Source organism: Vicia villosa, linkage group LG4, assembly GCF_029867415.1.
Source record: "Vicia villosa cultivar HV-30 ecotype Madison, WI linkage group LG4, Vvil1.0, whole genome shotgun sequence".
NCBI lineage: Eukaryota > Viridiplantae > Streptophyta > Magnoliopsida > Fabales > Fabaceae > Vicia > Vicia villosa.
The window spans coordinates 10,107,770-10,128,436 of NC_081183.1; the positions used below are offsets into that span (position 1 = coordinate 10,107,770).

General features: G+C 27.7%; 2 protein-coding genes across 2 annotated transcripts; both read left to right on the forward strand.

The window, feature by feature from the left end:
* The first annotated feature begins 3,235 nt into the window (after positions 1–3,235).
* LOC131598801 (uncharacterized protein At1g24485-like) lies at positions 3,236–7,941 on the forward strand. The gene is made up of 7 exons (XM_058871360.1): positions 3,236–3,861; positions 4,637–5,109; positions 5,739–5,871; positions 5,976–6,044; positions 7,262–7,333; positions 7,413–7,481; positions 7,576–7,941. The coding sequence occupies exons 1-7, from the start codon at positions 3,275–3,277 to the stop codon at positions 7,814–7,816; spliced, it is 1,644 nt and encodes a 547-aa protein (XP_058727343.1). The 5' UTR covers positions 3,236–3,274; the 3' UTR covers positions 7,817–7,941.
* A 6,869-nt stretch (positions 7,942–14,810) lies between these two features.
* LOC131594463 (UV-B-induced protein At3g17800, chloroplastic-like) lies at positions 14,811–19,568 on the forward strand. The gene is made up of 4 exons (XM_058866601.1): positions 14,811–14,955; positions 15,052–15,183; positions 16,933–17,234; positions 18,422–19,568. Exons 2-4 carry the CDS (start codon positions 15,058–15,060, stop codon positions 19,239–19,241), a joined length of 1,248 nt encoding a protein of 415 aa, XP_058722584.1. The 5' UTR covers positions 14,811–14,955; positions 15,052–15,057; the 3' UTR covers positions 19,242–19,568.
* The last annotated feature ends 1,099 nt before the right edge of the window (positions 19,569–20,667 follow it).

Consider the following 20,667-nt stretch of genomic DNA (forward strand, 5'->3'; position numbering starts at 1 on the left):
ATTGAAAGCAAGGCTTTCCTCATGAAAGGGTAAAATGTTGTCTATCGGGGGCATGACTTCTCTTATTAATGTGGTGATTTCTAATATTCTAGACTATCATTTTTCTTTCTTTAAAGTCCCAACAAAAATTGTTCATATAATTACTTGCATTCAAAGAAACTTTCTTTGGAATGGCACGACGGAGAAAGAGGGTATGGTTTCGCATAATTGGAAGTCAATATGCTGACTAAAAGTGGAAGGGGCTTGGGATTAAGGATATAGCCTGTTTCAATAAGGCTTTGCTTTGTAAATGGCTTTGCTTTGTAAATGGCTTTGCAGATGTCTTGTAGATGAAGGTGCAATCTGGTATAAACTTCTTCAACAAAGATATGGGAATTTTAGTAGAAGGTTGGTGTTTGTAAAAGGTAACAGAAATAAATCCAAAGAGTCTTTGTGGTGGCGAAATGATGATTCGAGTTTGACATATGGTACTGGTTTTCTAAAGCTTCCGAATTGGCGTTTGGGTGACGGTGCCAGCATTCCATTATAGTCTGCTAAATGGTTCAACAACGATCTATTGTGCAATTCTTTTCCAAATTTGTATGTGTCTGTAGTGCACAAGAATGCGTCTGTTGGAGATTAGGGCATTAGTTGGAGAACGGGTGGAAGTGGAAAGTTGATTGTGATCTGATGATGGTCAGTTTTGTGATGTTGGCAGAGTTAGAAGATTTGGAGGTGTTGCTTTTTGGAATGACATTGTTGTTAAATACTCCCGATCGGACAATTTGGCCTTTCGAACCTGAGAATTTTTTTCGGTTAAGCCATGTTATGCAAAGATTATGTAGGGACAATTGGTGACTGATCTATGTGAAGGGGTCAAGTATGCCTTGAGATGTTTATGAGAATTGAAAGTTCCTCAAAAAGTAAAAACCTTTGGTTGGAGATTGCTGCAGGATAGGTTACCAATGCGTGATCAACTAGAGCGGAAGGGCATTATTGCTGATCCGGATAATTGCATGTGCAGCTTCTGTAATGTTGTTGTTGAAAGCACATGTCATATTTTCATTCATTGTCCAATGACAAGAGGAATTTGGAACATGGTGTATAACTGGATTAATCTACAGGTACAGGATGTAGACACCATCAACATTGACAATTGTTGTAGTTTTTTCAAAGTCTCATACTGCCCTAAAAGGGTGAGGTTTTTTGTTTTAGAGAGTGTGTAATTTGGATAACAACGGTTTGATGCATTTGAAATGTTAGAAATGTGATTATTTTTAATAATGAAGTGGGTGACGTTGAAGAAATCATATATAAACTTAAGATGCATTCCTGGTGATGGCTCTAAATTGATTCGAACCGTTTAAATTGTAACTTCTACGAGTGATGTAAATACCCTCTAGAAAACCTTTGACGATTTTGTTAATTGGTTTGTAGGTATTTTCTTTTTTGCATTTGGGTTCGAGTACCCCCTAATACTCGAATATTGAATATAAAGTTTGCTTATAAAAAAAAATTTATCTAACTAAATATATATTATTTCGCCATTAAAAAAAGTACCTTATATTTCTTTTTTATTTCAAATCTAATATTTTTACCACAACTAATCCTAGAGCACCTAGTGACAAATGATATGTATAATTAGACTATATGATTTTGAAAGTAATTATGATTAAAATTAAATATTTTTAATTAATTAATAATTAAAATTAAAATTCTTTTTTAGTATGCACAATGTAACTTATCTATACCATAATATTAATTGTCATTTGATTTAATGCATACTTTTAGTTTTGTACCGAGAAAAATATTATTAATTTTTTTATTTTCTAAAAGAACCCAAGCTTTAAGATAAAAAAAAAAACTAAAATAACAAGGTGTAAGTTATTAGTTTTAGTTGAATATTTTACGGTATAAATTTAAAAAATATTTTACCCCACTCCTTGAACCTTTCACTCACCATACGAGTTGTAAAAATTGTCTCTCTTGTTTCAGTAGATGTACTTTTGGAAGTACCTTTTTTAAAAAGAATTGATTTTTTCGTAGGTGCATCTATGAGAGCGTTAAAACATAGTGAAACTTGGAAAAACTCCAAATTAATTAGGAAAATCCCAAATTGATTGGAAAATCCCAAATTAATTAAGTTCATGAAATCTTCCGTAGCTACATCTATAAAAAGTTTTGAAAATAGAATGTTCCAGAGATGTACATACAAAACATTCTGTTATATTTTCAAATCAACTATATTTCACTCCTAAACCCCAATTTTTTTAACAAATATGAAATATCAAATAATAATAAATCAAAGTAATTGGAAAATCTCAATTGCACTACTTTGATTTATTATAATTTGATGTTTCATTTTTGTTAAAAACATTGAATTTTGGAGTGAAATGTAATTGATTTAAAATATGACAAAATATTTCGTAGATATATCTACAAAACACTCTAGTTTCAAAACCTTCCATAGATGTAGCTATGAAATATTTCATTTAATTTGAGATTTTACCAATTAATTTAGGATCTTTTCAAGTTTCACTATGTTTTAACGCTTCTGTAGATGCACCTACGGGAAAAACCAATTTTTTTTTATAAAAAAAAATACTTTCGAAGGTACATCCACGGAAGCAGAGGGCATAAATAGAATTTCATCAAATGATTAAAAGATTCAAGGGGTGGATTGAGAAATTCTCTAAATTTACCTATTAGCAACAATACCGTTTTTTAACTTAAATTCAAATTTATAATAATCAGATGTAACTATTAAATTTATTTGAATATCATTTTATTAATTCATCTAAATGTTTATATGCGAGTTCGAATTTATCACATTTCATTTATTTATTTTTAAAAAGGTAAAATTTAAACTATTAATTAACATATAAAAATTGAAATTTTATGCATCAAATAATTCAAATCAAACAATTCTTTTTAAATTTAAACAAATACATATAACAAAAATATTAAATAATGTAAATAAAAAATAAAAGGATAACACTTAGAAGTTGTTCACAACTAATTAATGACAACATATATAATTCTAAGTCAAATAGGAATACACAACATAAATTAACACAAAAATACCTTGAGTGCTTACCCAATCAACAATTAAACAATAAACAATTTTTCTAAACAAAACTAATTTGCTGTCTAGTCAACTATATACATATCATTTAATCAATAAAAATCATAATGCCATCATTATATATAACCAAAACATGCTTAGCCTAAACGCAAAACAACACTTAGTTAATTAATCACAACTCTTTTCATAAAACTCTTCACAATCATCTCCATGACAAGCCCTTCAACTTTTCTTTTTTTCATAGCAATTTCTTTGCTATTATTCTCAAAACCTTCCCTCACAATATTTGTAAGTATCAATTGTGGATCCTCAAAATCTTTCATTGATGAAAACAACATAAAATGGATTGGTGATTATGACTACATTCAAAATGGAGTACCTCAAGAGGTTTATTTAGGTTCTAGCCCACTAAGCACTCTAAGGCTTTTCACAACTAGAAAGAAAAATTGCTACTCCATAAAAGTTCCTAGAGGTGAAAAAGTTCTTGCTAGGGCAAGCTTCTATTATGGAAATTATGATAATAAATTTTCACCTCCAATATTTGATCTTCAATTTGATGGTAACTATTGGGCTAGTGTTAATACTTCAAGTATTTATTATGTTGATTATGAAGCAATATATGTAACTAAAGGAAATTTCACTAGTATATGTGTTGCTCAAACAAAGGATAATCAATTTCCTTTTATTTCATCACTTGAAGTTAGAAGCTTGGATCCTATAATGTATAGTCATGTTGATTCTAATCATGCTTTGATTTTGCAATGGAGATATGCTTTTGGTGGAAATCAAACTATAAGGTATTCTAAATTACTATATTGAGAGTTAAAGTCTATAGACTATTTATACACTTTGAAAATGTTTTATGTTTTTATTAATTGTTTTTAAATATAAATATCTATGCTTAATTATATTTTTGTCTATAGTTTTTATCATTTAAAATTTATCTTTTATTTAAACTATTAAACTTTTATAAAAAAGTTTGTTTAGCTTATGCAATCAATTAAGTCATTTAAAAAAAAAAAAACTATATCTATATTACAATTGCAATAAATTTAAGTATAGTTTAATTCTTGAACTTTTATTCTTTATTTAAAGTATTTAATTTATAATTTTTTTAATTTTATTCAATTAAATAGATGAATTTTACAAAATAATCATATCAAATTTTATTAATTTTATAAATTCTAAAAATTTCAATTAACTAGATAACAACTTTTATTATAGATCGAGAAAAATAGACGAAGACCCGACTACACGTCCTAGTGAAATATAACAAAAATTGCTTTCATAGTTAATATATCACTTACCCTAAAGAATATGTTTTTTAACAATCATATGAGATCAACTTAAAATACAACTTTTTTCTAAATTTTATAATAAAGTTTTCATATCGATCATTAATCAATCGAGGTGTAATTCATATGCGCACCATTTTTTAAAAAAAGACTAACTATTTCTTTGATTGGGTTATCAATAAATGTCTCACCTCATAGTTTTAAACTGTGGTTCGCAATTGCAATTTAAAATTATATTTAACATTATTGTTGGTGCGTCGGTTGAAACATATATTAGGTACCCAGACGACACTTTTGATCGAATATGGACACCAGCATACGGTATCCTTCTTTCCGAAGTAAAAAGCGAGGAATCAAACATCGACATTACTACATCCGAAGATCTACCACCAAAATCCGCCTTACAAAACGCTATTGTTTCATCAAGCACTAATGCATACATAGAATTCATCAATAGGCTTCCAAAAGATGAACAACCTGTTTACATAAACGCTTATTTCTCAGAAGTGATGGAAAGTGCTTTTGGAAAAAGATCAATTCAAATGTACATTGATAATAAGCCATTTCTAAGTCCTATTGTTCCTCCTCTTGGAAGTGTGAAAGAAGTTTATATTACCAATATTACAGCTTCAGCAAATACTAGTTTTGTTCTAAGGGCTTCAGATTCTTCTACTTTTCCTCCTATATTGAATGCTCTTGAAGTTTTTACAATAAGTGATGCATTCAATGCAGGAACAGATAGCAGAGATGGTAAGCGATTAAGGTCTTGTTTGGATAACCACTTTAGTTTAGAATTTGATTAGATTTGTTTCAATTTTATTTAAAATAATTTTTATAGTTACATATTTTAGTTAAATAAAATTATAAAAAATATAAAAAAAATTTCAAATAATAATTGGTTTAAATAATTTTTTATAAAATATTTTTTTAATATAGTTTTTTTGTTATAATGTTTTTTAGATAGTAATTTTTTTTTTTAAATTATTTATATTTAAAGAGATTTTGAATGGTTTTTTTCATTAAAATCCTTTTTAAAAATTATGTGATTTTTATTATTTTTTAATATTTAATAATATATATTTATGTTATTAATAATTTAACTTGTAAGAAATATGTTACAATTTTTTTACTATTATGAAAAAAAAAATCATCAAAATAATTTTTCAAATTACAATTTTTTATTTTTATTTTTTAAAGATAAAAGAAACGGATTTTTTTTATCAGATAACTTCTTATTATATACTGGTAAGTGCTTAAGTATAAGTTATTTATAATGAAAATAAAATAAAATAGAACAATTTTTATTATTAATAAAAACAGTTATTTTACTAAATGATTATTTACATTTTGGCTTGTGTGTTTTTTTTTTACGGAATTAGTGAAAGGTTTGTTAGAACTACAATTTGCATTTGAAGTGCTTGTGGATTGGAGTGGAGACCCTTGTCTACCATATCCTTATAATTGGGATTGGATTCAATGTACTTCTGATGCCAAACCTCGTGTAACAGCATTGTAAGTAAATTAATATCACTTTAATTAATATAAATCTTATAAGTTATGTATATTATATAGTAGCTACTAATAATTTGTTGATATTTATGTGTGTATTAAAATAGGTATCTTAGTGGTTATGAGCTACAAGGAACACTTCCAGATTTCAGTTCCATGACTGCACTTGAAACAATGTGAGATATTTACTTACATAACACAAAACCATGATTACGATTTTTCATGATACAATTTTGTTAGAAAATTAAACTGAATCATGATAAAATGTCATTCGAACCAAACCAAATAGTTTCAATTTATCTAGAATTAAATCAAATGTAATATTTTGTTAATATTGATTTGAAATTTCGAACCGTACTAAATTGTTAGAAGATAATTTTTTTTTAAACTGAATCATTTATTAAAGAATTGAACCGTTCTATTTTTTTATATAAATATTTTGATAAAAAATTTAAACTTATTTTTAACATTTTACATTTTTAATTTCGATTTGATTCTAAAATCGTTTGTATAGCATTGTTCAATTCATTAACTAAATATAATAGTTTAATTATGTTAACTTCAGTTCTATTTGGTTCAATTGTTGTTTTCGGTTCTGCGATTTTTTTAACAGTCCTATGTATTTAGGGATGTCAATTGCATCTGTTAATAGGGATCCTTGTGGGGAATATTTGTGCGGAGATCCGAAGTTGGGGATTTTTTCCCCGTGGGGATGGGGATGGAGGGAAAAGTTCCCCCGATAACACTTTGGGGCGGGGATTGGGAAAGTATCCTCCGTCCCCGTGGATTCCCCGACTCCGAAGATATATGTTAATTTATATATTTTATATATTATATAATTATATAATTTTACAATGTATTAGAAAATGAAGAGTCATTAGAAGTTATAGATTTGTCACACATAATCAACCACTTGCGCTGGACGACATCGGTATTGTGGTAGTAAATTAGTGGAAGCACGGTAGCAAGAAGTTATGTTACTATTTATTTATTTTTACATAAAAAATATTAGCAACATTCTTTTGCTTTTTTTATTTATTATTGATGCAAGATGTATTTTGATTTTTTTTATAAAATAAAGATGCAAATATATGCGTTTTAAAAATACGGGAAAAAAAAACAAAATACTAGTGTCATAGTTTTGATCAAAAAGTGTAGAAATTTTCTTAAGATTCGATCTCCGTGGATATCCGTGGGGATCTGTGGGGATGGGGATGGAGGGAAATATTCCCCCGTGGCGGGGATTGGGGATGGGGATGGGGACTAAATTTGGGGGCGGGGCGGAGAGTGGAGAAGCATCCTCCGAACAATATCTGCCCCGTTGACATCCCTATATGTATTATATATATTCACAAATTTAATATATATTTTTTTTTCAATTTTTGTGTTGTAGTGAATTGCAAAACAATACTATAGAAGGACCTATACCTAATTTCCTAGGCCTCTTGCCTAATCTCAAGACATTGTAAGTTTCTTTTTAATTCAAAATTTTGTTTCATAAAATCCAACACATATTTTAAGCTCATATTTATTTTTCCTTGCAGGAACTTGTCTTACAATAGGTTCAATGGTTCCATACCTGCATCTTTGGTGGATAAGAACATTGAAATTGAGTAAGTTAAACTTTTTTCTATTTTTCTCTCTCACCATTTCATCTATATATGAATCCTTATTTATATGTAACTCAATGATTTGATTTTTTTTTAGCACAAGAAATAATTGTCTCACTGGAATGAAGTGTGAACCTCTACAAGCTTCACCAAGTAGGCAAACAACACCAGTTTCAGAAGATGAACCATTTTCAAATGATCAACCAAATATAATTGATTCATCAACTTTGCCAGGATTTAGTTCTGGGGATGGAAGTGTGAAGAATAACATGTTAAAAAAGTTATTCATGTTAGCCATGCAAGCTTTGCTACCAATGGTTTTCTTCAAGTTTATGTGAAAATAAATTATATTTTTGTTAATTTCTTTTACATGATGATGAAGATAATCAAGAAAGTTATGTTTTGTGTGACTCTTTTAAAAGAGTCGAAGTTGTTTCCAATTTAATTTTCTTATGTAAATTTGTGTGTGTATGTATTATGTTTCAGTGTCATGTTCTTATAAATTTAGGACCATGTCATCCACAAATTACAACCATTTATAACAATTTATATGTGAGATTTTAAATTTATAGATTATGATTGAGTTACACAATGTGAAAAAAAACATTTTGACAATGTATACACTAATTTCCAAACGAATTTCAAACATAAAAGTTTGTTTGTTTTATGGTTTTTAAAATTGATTTTTAGAATTAATTTTCCTAAAAATTATATTATTAGGGATATTATTAAATATGTTTGGTAAACTTTTGACAATCATATAAACTTAAAAAAATAGTTTAAGAATATTAAATTTAAAATAAATTAAAATTTAGAAAAAAATCATTATTATTATCAATAAGTATAATGTATTTTTGGGAAATAATTTTTTTCACCATTTAAATAGTAAATAAAATTGAAAAGTTATGTTTAAACCTAACAATAAATAATATCATTTTTTTAGTATAAATTAATATTTTAAAACAAAAATATCATAGACATATATGATTAACGCATATTAACATACCATAAATGTTAGGGAATATACGTGTTTGGAAATCTCAAGCGATAGGTAAAGGATGTGTTTGGTGCAATATGGAAGCAAGGATGAGTGTGTTGTTTGGGAATAATAGGGTTCTAGAATTTAAAGATGAGGAAGATCCCTTCACGATAATTAATGTTATCATTAGAAGTAGGGATCTTTTGAATCTTTAGTTACTTCTTCGATTTTCAAGCATTCTCAAATTGCTCACAGATTCTAGGATATGTGGCTTAAGGAAGATGATGCTAATTCAGGTTATTTCCATGCTTCTATCAATAATAGGATGATGAAAATTTCAATCATGACTTTACATGTAGGTAATATTTAGGTGGACAAATTGATGAGGTGCAAAAGAAAATGGTTAGATTCTTAACCAATCAACTCACTAAGTCTTATTTTGATATTCCAAGTTTTGCATGAGGTTATTTTTTAGATTATCACTCTTGAAGATTAGAGTGTCATTAGTTTTCCCCTTTACCCTTTTAAAAATTGATGTTGTGGTATCACAATTTGAGGGGAATAAAATCTCAGAATTATATGGGTTTAATTTTAGTTTTTTAAAGATGTTCTAACAACTCCAAAAAAAAAAGGTTGTGGTGATATTAAATTAGTTTTTTCTATTGCCACCTTATCTAGTTTGTGCTCATATTACTTCATTACTTTGATCTCAAAAGTGGAGTCTTATTTATCTTTTGGCGATTTTATACCAATTTTTCTAGTAGGATGCTTATACAAGCAGATAGCTAAAGTGTTGGCATCTAGGTTAGTCGCTTTGATGGAAAATATTATTTTTCCTAATCATTCTTCTTTTGTTAAATGTAAACTTCTGGTAGACGGGGTTATGATTATCAATGACATCATTGACTTGGCTAATAGAACTAAAAACGATTGTCTCATCTTAAAAATAGATTTTTTGAAGACATATGATTAAGTTAGTTGAAAATTTCTGGACTATATATTGGGGTGATTTGTCTTTTTTTATGTGGTGTGCTTGGAAGCAGAGTTGTCTGTTTGCCGGAAAGTTGTTTGTCCTTGTTAATGAATGTCCTACACATGAGATTAATATCCAGAAAGGGATGAAGCAGGGTGATCCCTTAGCTCACTTCCTATTTCTTTTGGTTGCTGAAGGCTTTAATTGTTTATTTTGGATAGCAGTTGATCTTCATGTTTATTTTGGTTAAGGTAGGCACCTCAGTGCTCGAGGTTTCTAATCACCAATATGATAATGAAACATTGATTTTGGGTGAGGTGGTTGTTTACAATCTTAAAGTTATTAAATCAATTCTTCACGCTTTAGAGGTTGCCTCAGGTCTTCAGTTGAATTTAGTTAAGAGTAGCTTAATAAGGTTAATGTAGATTGTTCAATTTGGGCTTTAACAAAAGGGTTTCTCAATTGTAAAGAATATTCACTTTTGTTTGAGTACCTAAGGCTTCCGATTGGTGTTAACTCCTACAATAAAACTACTTGAACACTTTTTGTATCTCTTTCCTCTAATTGAATAAATGATGTTTCTTTGTTAATTAAATCTATTAAGTTTTTGCTTCTTTCTTAATGATTATTTGTGATATATGTGTTTACACAATTATATACCTTTTTATGTCTCTAGTCTTTTTGATAATGTCAAAGGGCGAGAAGTATGCTCTCATGGGAGTAGAATATACTCGCTTTATTTGTAAAGAGAACTTAACCGTTCCAATCTTTTATCCATCTATTTTCAATTTTTACCACCTCCTTAAGAAATGTGTTGTCATCATAAAAAACTGGGGAAAATGTGGATCTATGAGTTGCAGGTACATCAAATTACAATCATCAGATGGTCATAATGATTTTGATAAGGACAACACCTTCAGTAAATTGATATTAAGTGAAGTCTTTAGTGACAACTGTCCAATAACCTACGATGATGGCATTTGATAAAAGAATTTATCTCAAGTATCAAAAGTTAGAAGATATGATCAAAAGTTAGAATTTTTGTTTGAAATAACATATTTGATTAAATATAGTTAATTATAATCATATGATAAAATATGCTTTAAAATTATGTTAATTACAAAATAAAATTTTACAGTATAAGAAATCTTAATAAATTATATATATAAAGGTTCAATTATATTTTTTAAATTAGAAAGATATGTCATGTTTACGTGAATAATGCAATATTATAAAAAAGTGTTATATAAAATTATTTGTATATATTATTTATGATTAATCATTAAATTCATAATAAATATAAGAGTAGATCAATGTAAAATTCAATTATTAATTTAGTGTTTAGTCTATAATTTACATATTAGTCCTCATATTTTTCTTCCATTTAACAAAATAAATCAATTATTCATAATAGATATTACTTAAATATTATAATAAATCAAATACTTTATCATTACATAACTCTTAAATAGTTTAGTAACTTAAAACTTAATTAATTATAACTTATAACTAAAATTTATTTTATAATTTTATTTTTTATAAATAATTATTTAATTTTTAAGGATATTTAGAGATAGTTAATAATTATTATCATATTAATAGAAATAAAAATAACAATACTAATAATTAAAAATAATAATAAAAATTAAATTAATATAATTATAAAATTCAATTGATATATAAAATAAAATAGAAATCTTACCTATTATTCAGATAAAAAGATGATATTATTAAAATGATGTGTAACAAAAATTAATCATTTTATTTGTTATAATGCTTAAAAAAGAGATAAAAAAACTATTAACATAAAAATAAATTACTTCCCAATGAAAGAGAGTTGTCAATCAGAAGATTGTTGTTAGTGTATGCGAGCTTTACCATGAAATATGCAATTTACTTTTTCTTCAAGGAAGGATGTGGATAACTCTAGTATTTTTAAATAAGATGTCTTTTATCTTCTGATGACCCAAAATTCTGTTCCAAGAGAAGTGCAAATGGTATCTCCAAAATCATTAATAATAATGCATAAATAATTGAGAGAGTTTCAATGAAAAGTAGATTCTTCTCGCACTATAATTTTTGTTTATTGAAGATCTCTAATAATTAAATAAATAAATTAAATCAAATACACATTTCTCTTAAAGATTACTGTTAAAATTATACCCATATGAGCTATAATTTTTCTCATGATTTTCAAGTAGCAAGAATGCAATAGTAGAAACAATAGGAGTTTTTTTATCCTCTTTTTTTCATTCACATAACTGTAATAATTATATCTAATAAACAATAAAAAGAAGAGAAAATTATAAAAGTAGATGATAAAATATTATATTGATTCTATAAATAAATTATTACACAGTACTGTTGATAAAATATTTAAATAGTTGATACATAGATTAAGTTGAGTCAATGGCCAACAATATAAATCAAAATCATAAACCTACATCATAAACCATAAAGATAGTTAAAATATTAGTGAGAACTAAGAAAAAGTAATAAAAAACATCAATACAAAATGATAAGTAGATCTCATTTTCATATGGCTTGGTGGAAGATAAGAGCTATTTATATTGAATAGGTTAACAAAAATTGTCATCATGAATAATATAATTTAATATAACAGTTATACATAATACCTTTATGTAGCTATTTAATTGGGTAACGTTTTATTATTAATATAATTTAATATAACAGTTATACATAATAACTATATAGAACTTAAATTTTGTCATCATTATAATTAATATATCTTTATTGTTTACTATCTATCCATATTTCTAATTTGAACACATTTTTTTAATTTTATTAATTGTAAAAACAATAATAAAAAATAACAAGAGTTATTTGAGAGTTACATTTTTAATTAAATATATAAAAATATATTGAGTGTAAGAATAAAATAAAATATATCTAAATTATTATAATTAAAGTATAAAAATTTTATATGCAAATAGTTTTATTATAGACATAAATCGTGTAACTTATTTAGAAAACACATACAACTTCATAATTTTTTGTAAGTAATAAACTACGAAATATAATATAATATTTGTTTTAAAAATTTCAATAATTGTAATTTTTTTAATAGACATAAAGTTAAAAAGTAGAAATAATAAGAATAAATTAAATAAATGCAAATAGTTTTATTATAGACATAAATCGTGTAACTTATTTAGAAAACACATACAACTTCATAATTTTTTGTAAGTAATAAACTACGAAATATAATATAATATTTATTTTAAAAATTTCAATAATTGTAATTTTTTTAATAGACATAAAGTTAAAAAGTAGAAATAATAAGAATAAATTAAAATTTAGTTTTTTTAATGAGTTTTGTTAAATTTTAATTCTAAAATTTATTAAAAACTTTGTATTGTATAAAATATTGTTTTAATTTCTTTTTATTATTACATATTAACTAAACATAAATTATAAATTTATAATAAAAAATTATAAACACATAAGTTTTTTATCTATATTCTTATATGTTTTTTCTTCATGATATTTTGTAAGTAATAAAGTATGAAGGATGTAAAATATTTAAATACATAAATTATAAATTTATAATAAAAAATTATAAACACATAAGTTTTTTATTTATATTCTTATATGTTTTTTCTTCATGATATTTTGTAATTAATAAAGTATGAAATATGTAAAATATTTAAATAATTTTATAAATTTCAATAAATTAAATGTTATTGAATAGTCATAAAATAAGATTAAAAAAAAAGAAAACCATAATAATAAATTTGATTTAAATTCTTTTTATGAGTTTTTTTAAAATTTTAATTCTAAAATTTATAAGAAATTTTGTATTCTATAACTATATTCTTTTAATTTTTTACTATTATTATATATTATTTAAATTGGATGTTATATTATTATTATATATTTATTAATATTGTTTTTCTTAATAGGGTCAAATTAGTAAATGACACATTAGAATTTTTATTAAGAATTGTTGTCATGATGACACGTGGCTAGGGTTGCCATCATGACAACCTTCCATTTATATATATTAAGATTAAGATTAAGATTACTTTATTTTCTTTACGCTGTATTTTTTCTTTCCATTTCTTCTTCATCAACTCTTTTCTCTATTTCAATGCTTATTCTCAGTTTGTTTTATAAAAGTAACTCAAACGTTTTTTAGAAATCGAATTTTTCATAATTGGACTCCGATTATTAACCAACACAATTCACCTATTTATTGTGCTTGGAGCCATTTGTTCAATAAGTGACATCAAAGTCCAATTCCTATTATAAGACTAATCGTCTTTGGTGGTAGTATGGTGATTTCAAACGCTTCTTCTTTTAACAAGACACTTCATGAATACAAAGAGAGAATAAACATATTTTTAGAATCTATTGATTTTGAATTATGAAATTTTTTTATAAATGGTCCGTAATGTATTGATTAGTAATAAATTAGTAAGAGAAACCTCAAAGGGTTAACTCAGTTGGCAAATGAGTTTTCTTCAAAAAGGGACAGAATCGGCTAGTACCCGGGTTCGATCCCGGCTGGAGTCAAAAACGCCTAGGGGCACGGTGCCGTCGCCTTCGAGCCCGGGTCCGGATTAGTCACGTGGGGCCCCTTTCCCCCGCGGATACCGGTCGGTTAAAAAAAAGAAAAAGAGAAAAGCATTAGAGAGTTTCTTTATGTTTTTACCTATAATACTATTACATAAATATGAAACACTTTTGAAATGATTAATGAAGATCAAGAAAGGATGAACATACGTATTCATCAAGATGAGACACTAAATAGATGTAAATTGTTATCTTCAAAGATGATTTTCAAACATTAAAATTATTTTTAAAAAAAATTGTTTCTAACAATTATTTTAGATTCAATAATACCTATAAAATCTACTACAATATTTGAATTCAAAAGTGAAAGGTTTGTGATAAATTTTAGAAAAAAACATCTTAAAACTCAAAGAGTTTTTTTTTAATAAGCAATTTGAACTTGACGGGTTTCGAACTTGAAACCTTAAGAGCAACACACATACAAATTCAAATTAATCCAAAGAGTTAATCCAATTTGCTTAAAAAAAAATTCAAATTATCTTAAACTTCTTCCTATCTTCATCTTTAATAATTAAGAAGTTGTGTGCTACATGTTTCAACAATGTGAAGGCTGCTCACTTACAAATTAATTTTGCCGTCAAAAACGACTTAATCTAATAAGCTGAATTATATAATATTGATACATAACAACGTGAAGTCCAAACACATAGTTATTGTATTATATTTTTAAAAATAATAAACTAAAACAACAAATACAATTTTAATTCTTAATAATTTATTCATGTTAGTTTCATAAAAACACTTTTACTGCAAAATTAAAAAAAATGTAACAAGTTAAGTTCCGACCATTCTTTTGAATTTATTATCTTATTTTATTTCATTCCTTTGACTCTAACTGTAACACCGTTCACTTTCTCTCTCTAAAATTCCCCTCACTTTCTCTCTCTAGGGTTTCATCTTTCATATATTATCTCTGCAATTTCCCCAAGGTATGCTTCAAATTTTTCATCTTCATTCATAAAAATCGCGCATTTCTTCAATTTTGTTATCTTCGTTCATTCAATCACTCATTGCTTTTTTCACAGTCGAAAATGGAAGTGACGTTAAACTTAACGGCAACTGTTCTTCCTTCATCTTCGTGGAAGATGAAACCGTCAATGTTCGTTGGAAGATCCACTGTATCGGTTTTCCGGTCCGGTTTACCGTTTCCATGCAAGGTATTGAATCAATTTGAGTTTTTTTTTTTTTGTGCTAGATTTTGAGTTATGGTTGGTAGGATTGTGTTTTGTGTTTGTTGTGGTTGATGGGAGCAATGGGTTGATGAATTTCTGTAGAAATTGATGGTTTTGGTTGGAGTTAGTTTGGATAAAGTTTTGAAAAAATGAATGAGTAAATGTCCAATTTCATTGAAATTAGTAAGGCTTCGTTTGGATTGATGGACTAAAATGGAGCGAAGTGGAATGGACCATGATGAAATGAAGTGGAGTGGAGCGGAATGGAACTGAGATTCCATTCCATTGATTGTGTATTTTTCATAATTTGACGGAACGAATCAGAACAAATTAGTTCATTCCATTGCATACACTTTAAATTGGGGAAATGAAAGTTGAAGGATTGGATAGGGGTGCTCGCAGTGCGGTTTGGGCGGTTTTGACGAAAAAAATCATCCGAACCGCAAGAGAAAAAATAGTGCGGTTTGGTTTGGTTCGGTTGGCTTTTAAAAAAAATCCGAACCAAACCAAACCAAACTAATGCGGTTTGGTTCGGTTCGGTTGGTTCGTTTTTTTACAAGTATTTTATTGAGCCATACATACACATATAGATGACAACATGATTTTGTATTTAGACATTCATACACTATCAAATAACAACAAAACTCGTCATATTTTGACAACAATTTTCCATTTAATATGTAAAAATTAAATTAGACAAAAGTGGAATATTAAACATAAAATAATAGCATAAAATAATATAAAAGTTATTATAATGAAACAAAAAATAAAAGAGACGAAAGATTAGTGAAGGTGAAAAAGAAAAAAAAAGTGTTAAGAGATTAGAGAAGAAGATGTGCGATAAAAACGAAACTGAAATACGGAACATTTACATAAAAATGAGAAAGTGAAAAAGAAAGAATATAAGAGAGTAGAGATTATAGAAGAGAAGGGAAGATGTATGTGGCAAAGAAGGTGCGATAATGTTATTAGAGATTTGAGAAGATCGGGACTGAAATTATATGTGTAAGAATGAAAAAATTGTTCGCAATCATAAGGCTAATGTATCATAGGTTTAAGTTTGGGTTGGATGTGAGTTAAGTAAAATTTAGGTTGTAAAATAATGCGGTTTGATTCGGTTTGGTTCGGTTTATAAAATACAAACCGCAAACCGAACCGAGCTGTGCGGTTTTGTTAAAAAATGAACCAAACTAATCCGAACCAAATGCGGTTTTTTGCGGTTTCGGTTTGGTTTGGTTTGGTTTGCGGTTTTCTATTGGGTTGGTTTGGTTTTGATCACCCCTAGGATTGGATGGAATAAGATGGAGTGGATTCAATCATGTTCCATTCCGCTCTGTCCATCATTTGTAAATCCAAACAATAGAATCTGATTATGTACCACTCCATTCCATCAATATTTCACCAATCCAAACATACCCTAAATGTTATTCCGTTTGTTCAACCAAGTGATATTTGCATGGATTATAATGATATCAAATTGGTAAAGTAAGAGATGCATTTGAATCTAAGTGAGTAATGTCAAGGTGGCATTTGATACTTTCAGATACTTTTGTTTTTCCTGTGAACATTTGATGATTTACACTAGTTCTATATTGCATTTTTATTTACTTGGTGTTATAGGCTTGACGAACATGCGTGGTGTTTGTCGTGCTTTCACTGAATTAGCTTGTTTTATAATACACAAGATTTGAGGGTTTATTTGTATGCTTGCTGGCTTTTTTTGGTGGTTGGTAGCTGAACACTTCTGTACCTGTCTCCAAGCAAGGCCACGGGAGAAAACTCTCTACTGGCAGTAGAAGGGCTTTTGTTGTTAGAGCCGCGTCATCCTCTGCAGAGTCATCTGGATCAAGTTCTAATATTGCCCCACTAAAGCTGGAGTCTCCAATCGGCCAGTTTCTCTCTCAGATTTTGGTTACTCATCCACATCTGATGTCTGCTGCAGTAGAGCGGCAGCTAGAGCTATTCCAAACCGATCGTGATGGTGATGAACAAAAGGATAAGCCTTCTGCTTCAGGAACTGATTTAGTTTTGTACAGGTTTGTTTTATACTTGATGATATTTGATATTTTGCTTTTTAGCACCATAAATTGTTCATAAATCTAGGAAAGTTACTTTCTTGCTTATTAGTAAAACTAAAATGAAATGTCATAAATTGATAGCTAGGTGTAATTGGGCTTGTTTACTATTATTTTATCAAGGCATCTAAATTTCAAGGTTTGATTGTGTAGTACATTATTGTAAATATTATAGGTTGATTTTGTATGCATTTAATTAAATGGTCTATTAGAAATTTATAACTATATAGTTCCATAGAATGGATTGTAAATTTGAAATGTAAATGAAAATAATGCCTAATGGATAAAAAGATAGTACAAGTCTTATAGGAAACCTACCTAATGTTTTTAATGACTGATAATGCGGTAAAGTTGTAACTTTAAGAAACTTTATAAAATCATACTAATAGAATTACATGATAAGGAAATGTAGTAAGAGTATTCTTTTTCTAAGTAAAAGCTGTGGAATTCCTCTGATGAATAATCTATCATTGTAGATAGATAGACTGAAAAGTTCACATAAGTTGGTTTCACTAAAAAACTATTTAAGACTTGTGCATTAGTGTTATTGATGGTGGACCATGGCAGAGAGCCAAAAATACAACATATGGCGCCAACATGTTCGACATAAGGCGCCATGGTGCCGCCATTTTTCACAAGTTTAGCCACAGTGGAGATTCAAAGAACCGCCAGCGATGTCCTGCCATGGCCGATATTTGACAACACTATTGTGCTTTACATAGTAATTTTTGTGAAACAAAATTGTTCAATCCTTGCTTTTGTATATAATACACGCTTTTAAGTAATATACTTGTCTCCGATATAAAGTTTGCATTTCATGTACATTCCGAATTTCATCAAATTGTTTTAAGTAAATTTGGTAGAGAAATACCCTCTGTTTCTAGTCTAATGAAAATATGAAATGCACATTAAGTAATCAGTGAATTTAAGTTACTCTTTGAATCTATAAAAAAGCAAGATATTAGTAGAAAAACATTAATATTGATGATTGATTTTATTCTCCCACAAGACAAGTATATTCCTAATGGTTTTAATTTCTTGCTGTTTTCTATTAAAAGTTTTTCATAGCTATAAGACACCAAGGCATGGTTTATCAAAAATGAAAAAAAAAAGGTGCTAACCATTTACCTGGTTCCAAATTTTTACAGAAGAATTGCTGAGGTTAAGGCTAAAGAGAGAAGAAAAGCAATAGAAGAGATATTGTACACATTGGTCGTCCAGAAATTTATGGATGCCGATGTTTCTTTAATACCCTCCTTAGAGCCACATCCTTCCGGTCAAGTTGATTCATGGCCTAGCGAAGATGGAAAGCTTGAGAAGCTTCACTCGCCTGAAGCCTATGAAATGATTCAAAGTCACTTGGCTATCCTTCTTGGTAATCGAATGGGCGACTCAACATCTGTAGCTCAGATCAGCAAACTCAGGGTAGGACAGGTCTATGCAGCATCAGTAATGTACGGATACTTTCTCAAGCGTGTTGTCCAAAGGTTCCAGCTGGAGAAGACAATAAAAATTCTACCTGACGAAGCAGAAGATAATACCATTAGCCGATCTGTGGAAGACAAAACAAGAATAGCAGGTTTTGAGGTCCCTTCTCAATTTACGCCCCACCCTGAAGTCCCTGCATGGTCTGACAGTGGAATCAGTACAGGTGCATTTGGTCAAGAGATAACAGTGTCTAGATTGCGCTCCTATATGATGTCATTCGATATCGAGACATTACAAAGATACGCAACAATTAGATCCAAAGAGTCTGTCAGCATCATTGAGAATCACACCGATGCATTGTTTGGAAGACCAGAAATCGCCATGACACCAGAGGGGAAAATCAATTCTTCAAAAGATGAAATCATCAAAATTAGCATTGGTGGTTTGAAAAGGCTTGTTTTAGAAGCTGTTACTTTTGGTTCTTTTCTTTGGGATGTCGAAAGCTATGTCGACTCAAGGTACCATTTTGTACTAAACTGAGTTCTGCTCACTCCAAAGGGAAAACAAGTTCATATTGCTTGGTACTGAGGAGAACTGATCAATTTTTATTGGCACAAATGAAGTTCAAATACTTTTCACTTATTGGTGTTGTATATAGTGGATTTGGCTTTCACTGAGAATGGAAAGTTTCTGCAAAGTCAGATATTTGCTTGTTTATTTGTTTAATTTTGTTATCACATCAAATATTTAAAATAAATTACTAGCTTTTCTTAATCTTAATTGCTAAATATTTGATTGCTCTTTGTAACTGTCACAATGTATCACTGGATAATACTATTTCATTGCATTCTCTCCTATTTTATTTTATTTGATCAATTGAAATATTGCTAGGGAAATTGGTTATAATCTAATTATTATTATTTTTTTTTGTAATCTATGTAATTGAAATAATTAAAATGAGTTTTTAGATATGTGTTTATTGGTGTACAATTAAATTGTCTCTTAAAAAAGTAAATTTGTTTTATATAGATGATATATGACTAATAAATTTTAAATTTTATTATTTTAATGTTAAAAAAATAATATTTGAAATAATATATTTTGTATTTGTTGGAATTTGAACTTCTGACTTCAAATAGAACTTAAATATGTGATTTTGTATTTTGAGAAATGAAAATTTTTAGAAAATATACTCAATTAACTAAGTATATTTAATTGAAGTGATTCTTGTTTTGTTAGAATTTTTAATTTAGAATGAGTTAAATCAATATCTTTTAAAATGTTTCTTACGATAAGAATGAAATGTTGCAGTGAGTTGAATTTTGAGTATGTTATTAATGAGTAAGGATCTACTCTATTTCTTAAACTTCATTTCTTTTCTATTATTATAGTTTTGTGTGTATATTACACATATTTCTAAAACATGTGACACATATTTATTAGGTTAATACTACTTTCCAGAATTCGAATTCGTGACCTCAAACAGAGATTCTATATGATTTTAAATTTTAAAAAATAAGATAAATTTTAAAAAATGCCAGATGTCGCAAAAGTAATTTGATGTAACAAAAATAATTTTATAAGGCAACACATTTGAGAGTTTGCTTTAATATATATATATATATATATATATATATATATATATATATATATATATATATATATATATATATATATATATATATATATATATATATATATATATATATATATATATATATATATATATATATATATAAAAGTTTGCTTTCATTATTTGAAATATTTTAAAAATAACATTTTTAAGATAAAAATTTGAAGGAGTAAGTTCCTTTTTAAGTGTGGTTTTTTTAATAATTTTTTAGGCTTAATTGCAATTTTGGTCTCCTATTTTGTGTTTTTTTTTTATTTTGGTCCCCCAATTTTAAAATCACGATTTTTGTCCCCCTTTTGAGTTTTCTGTTGAAAAAAAGACAAAAATATGGAT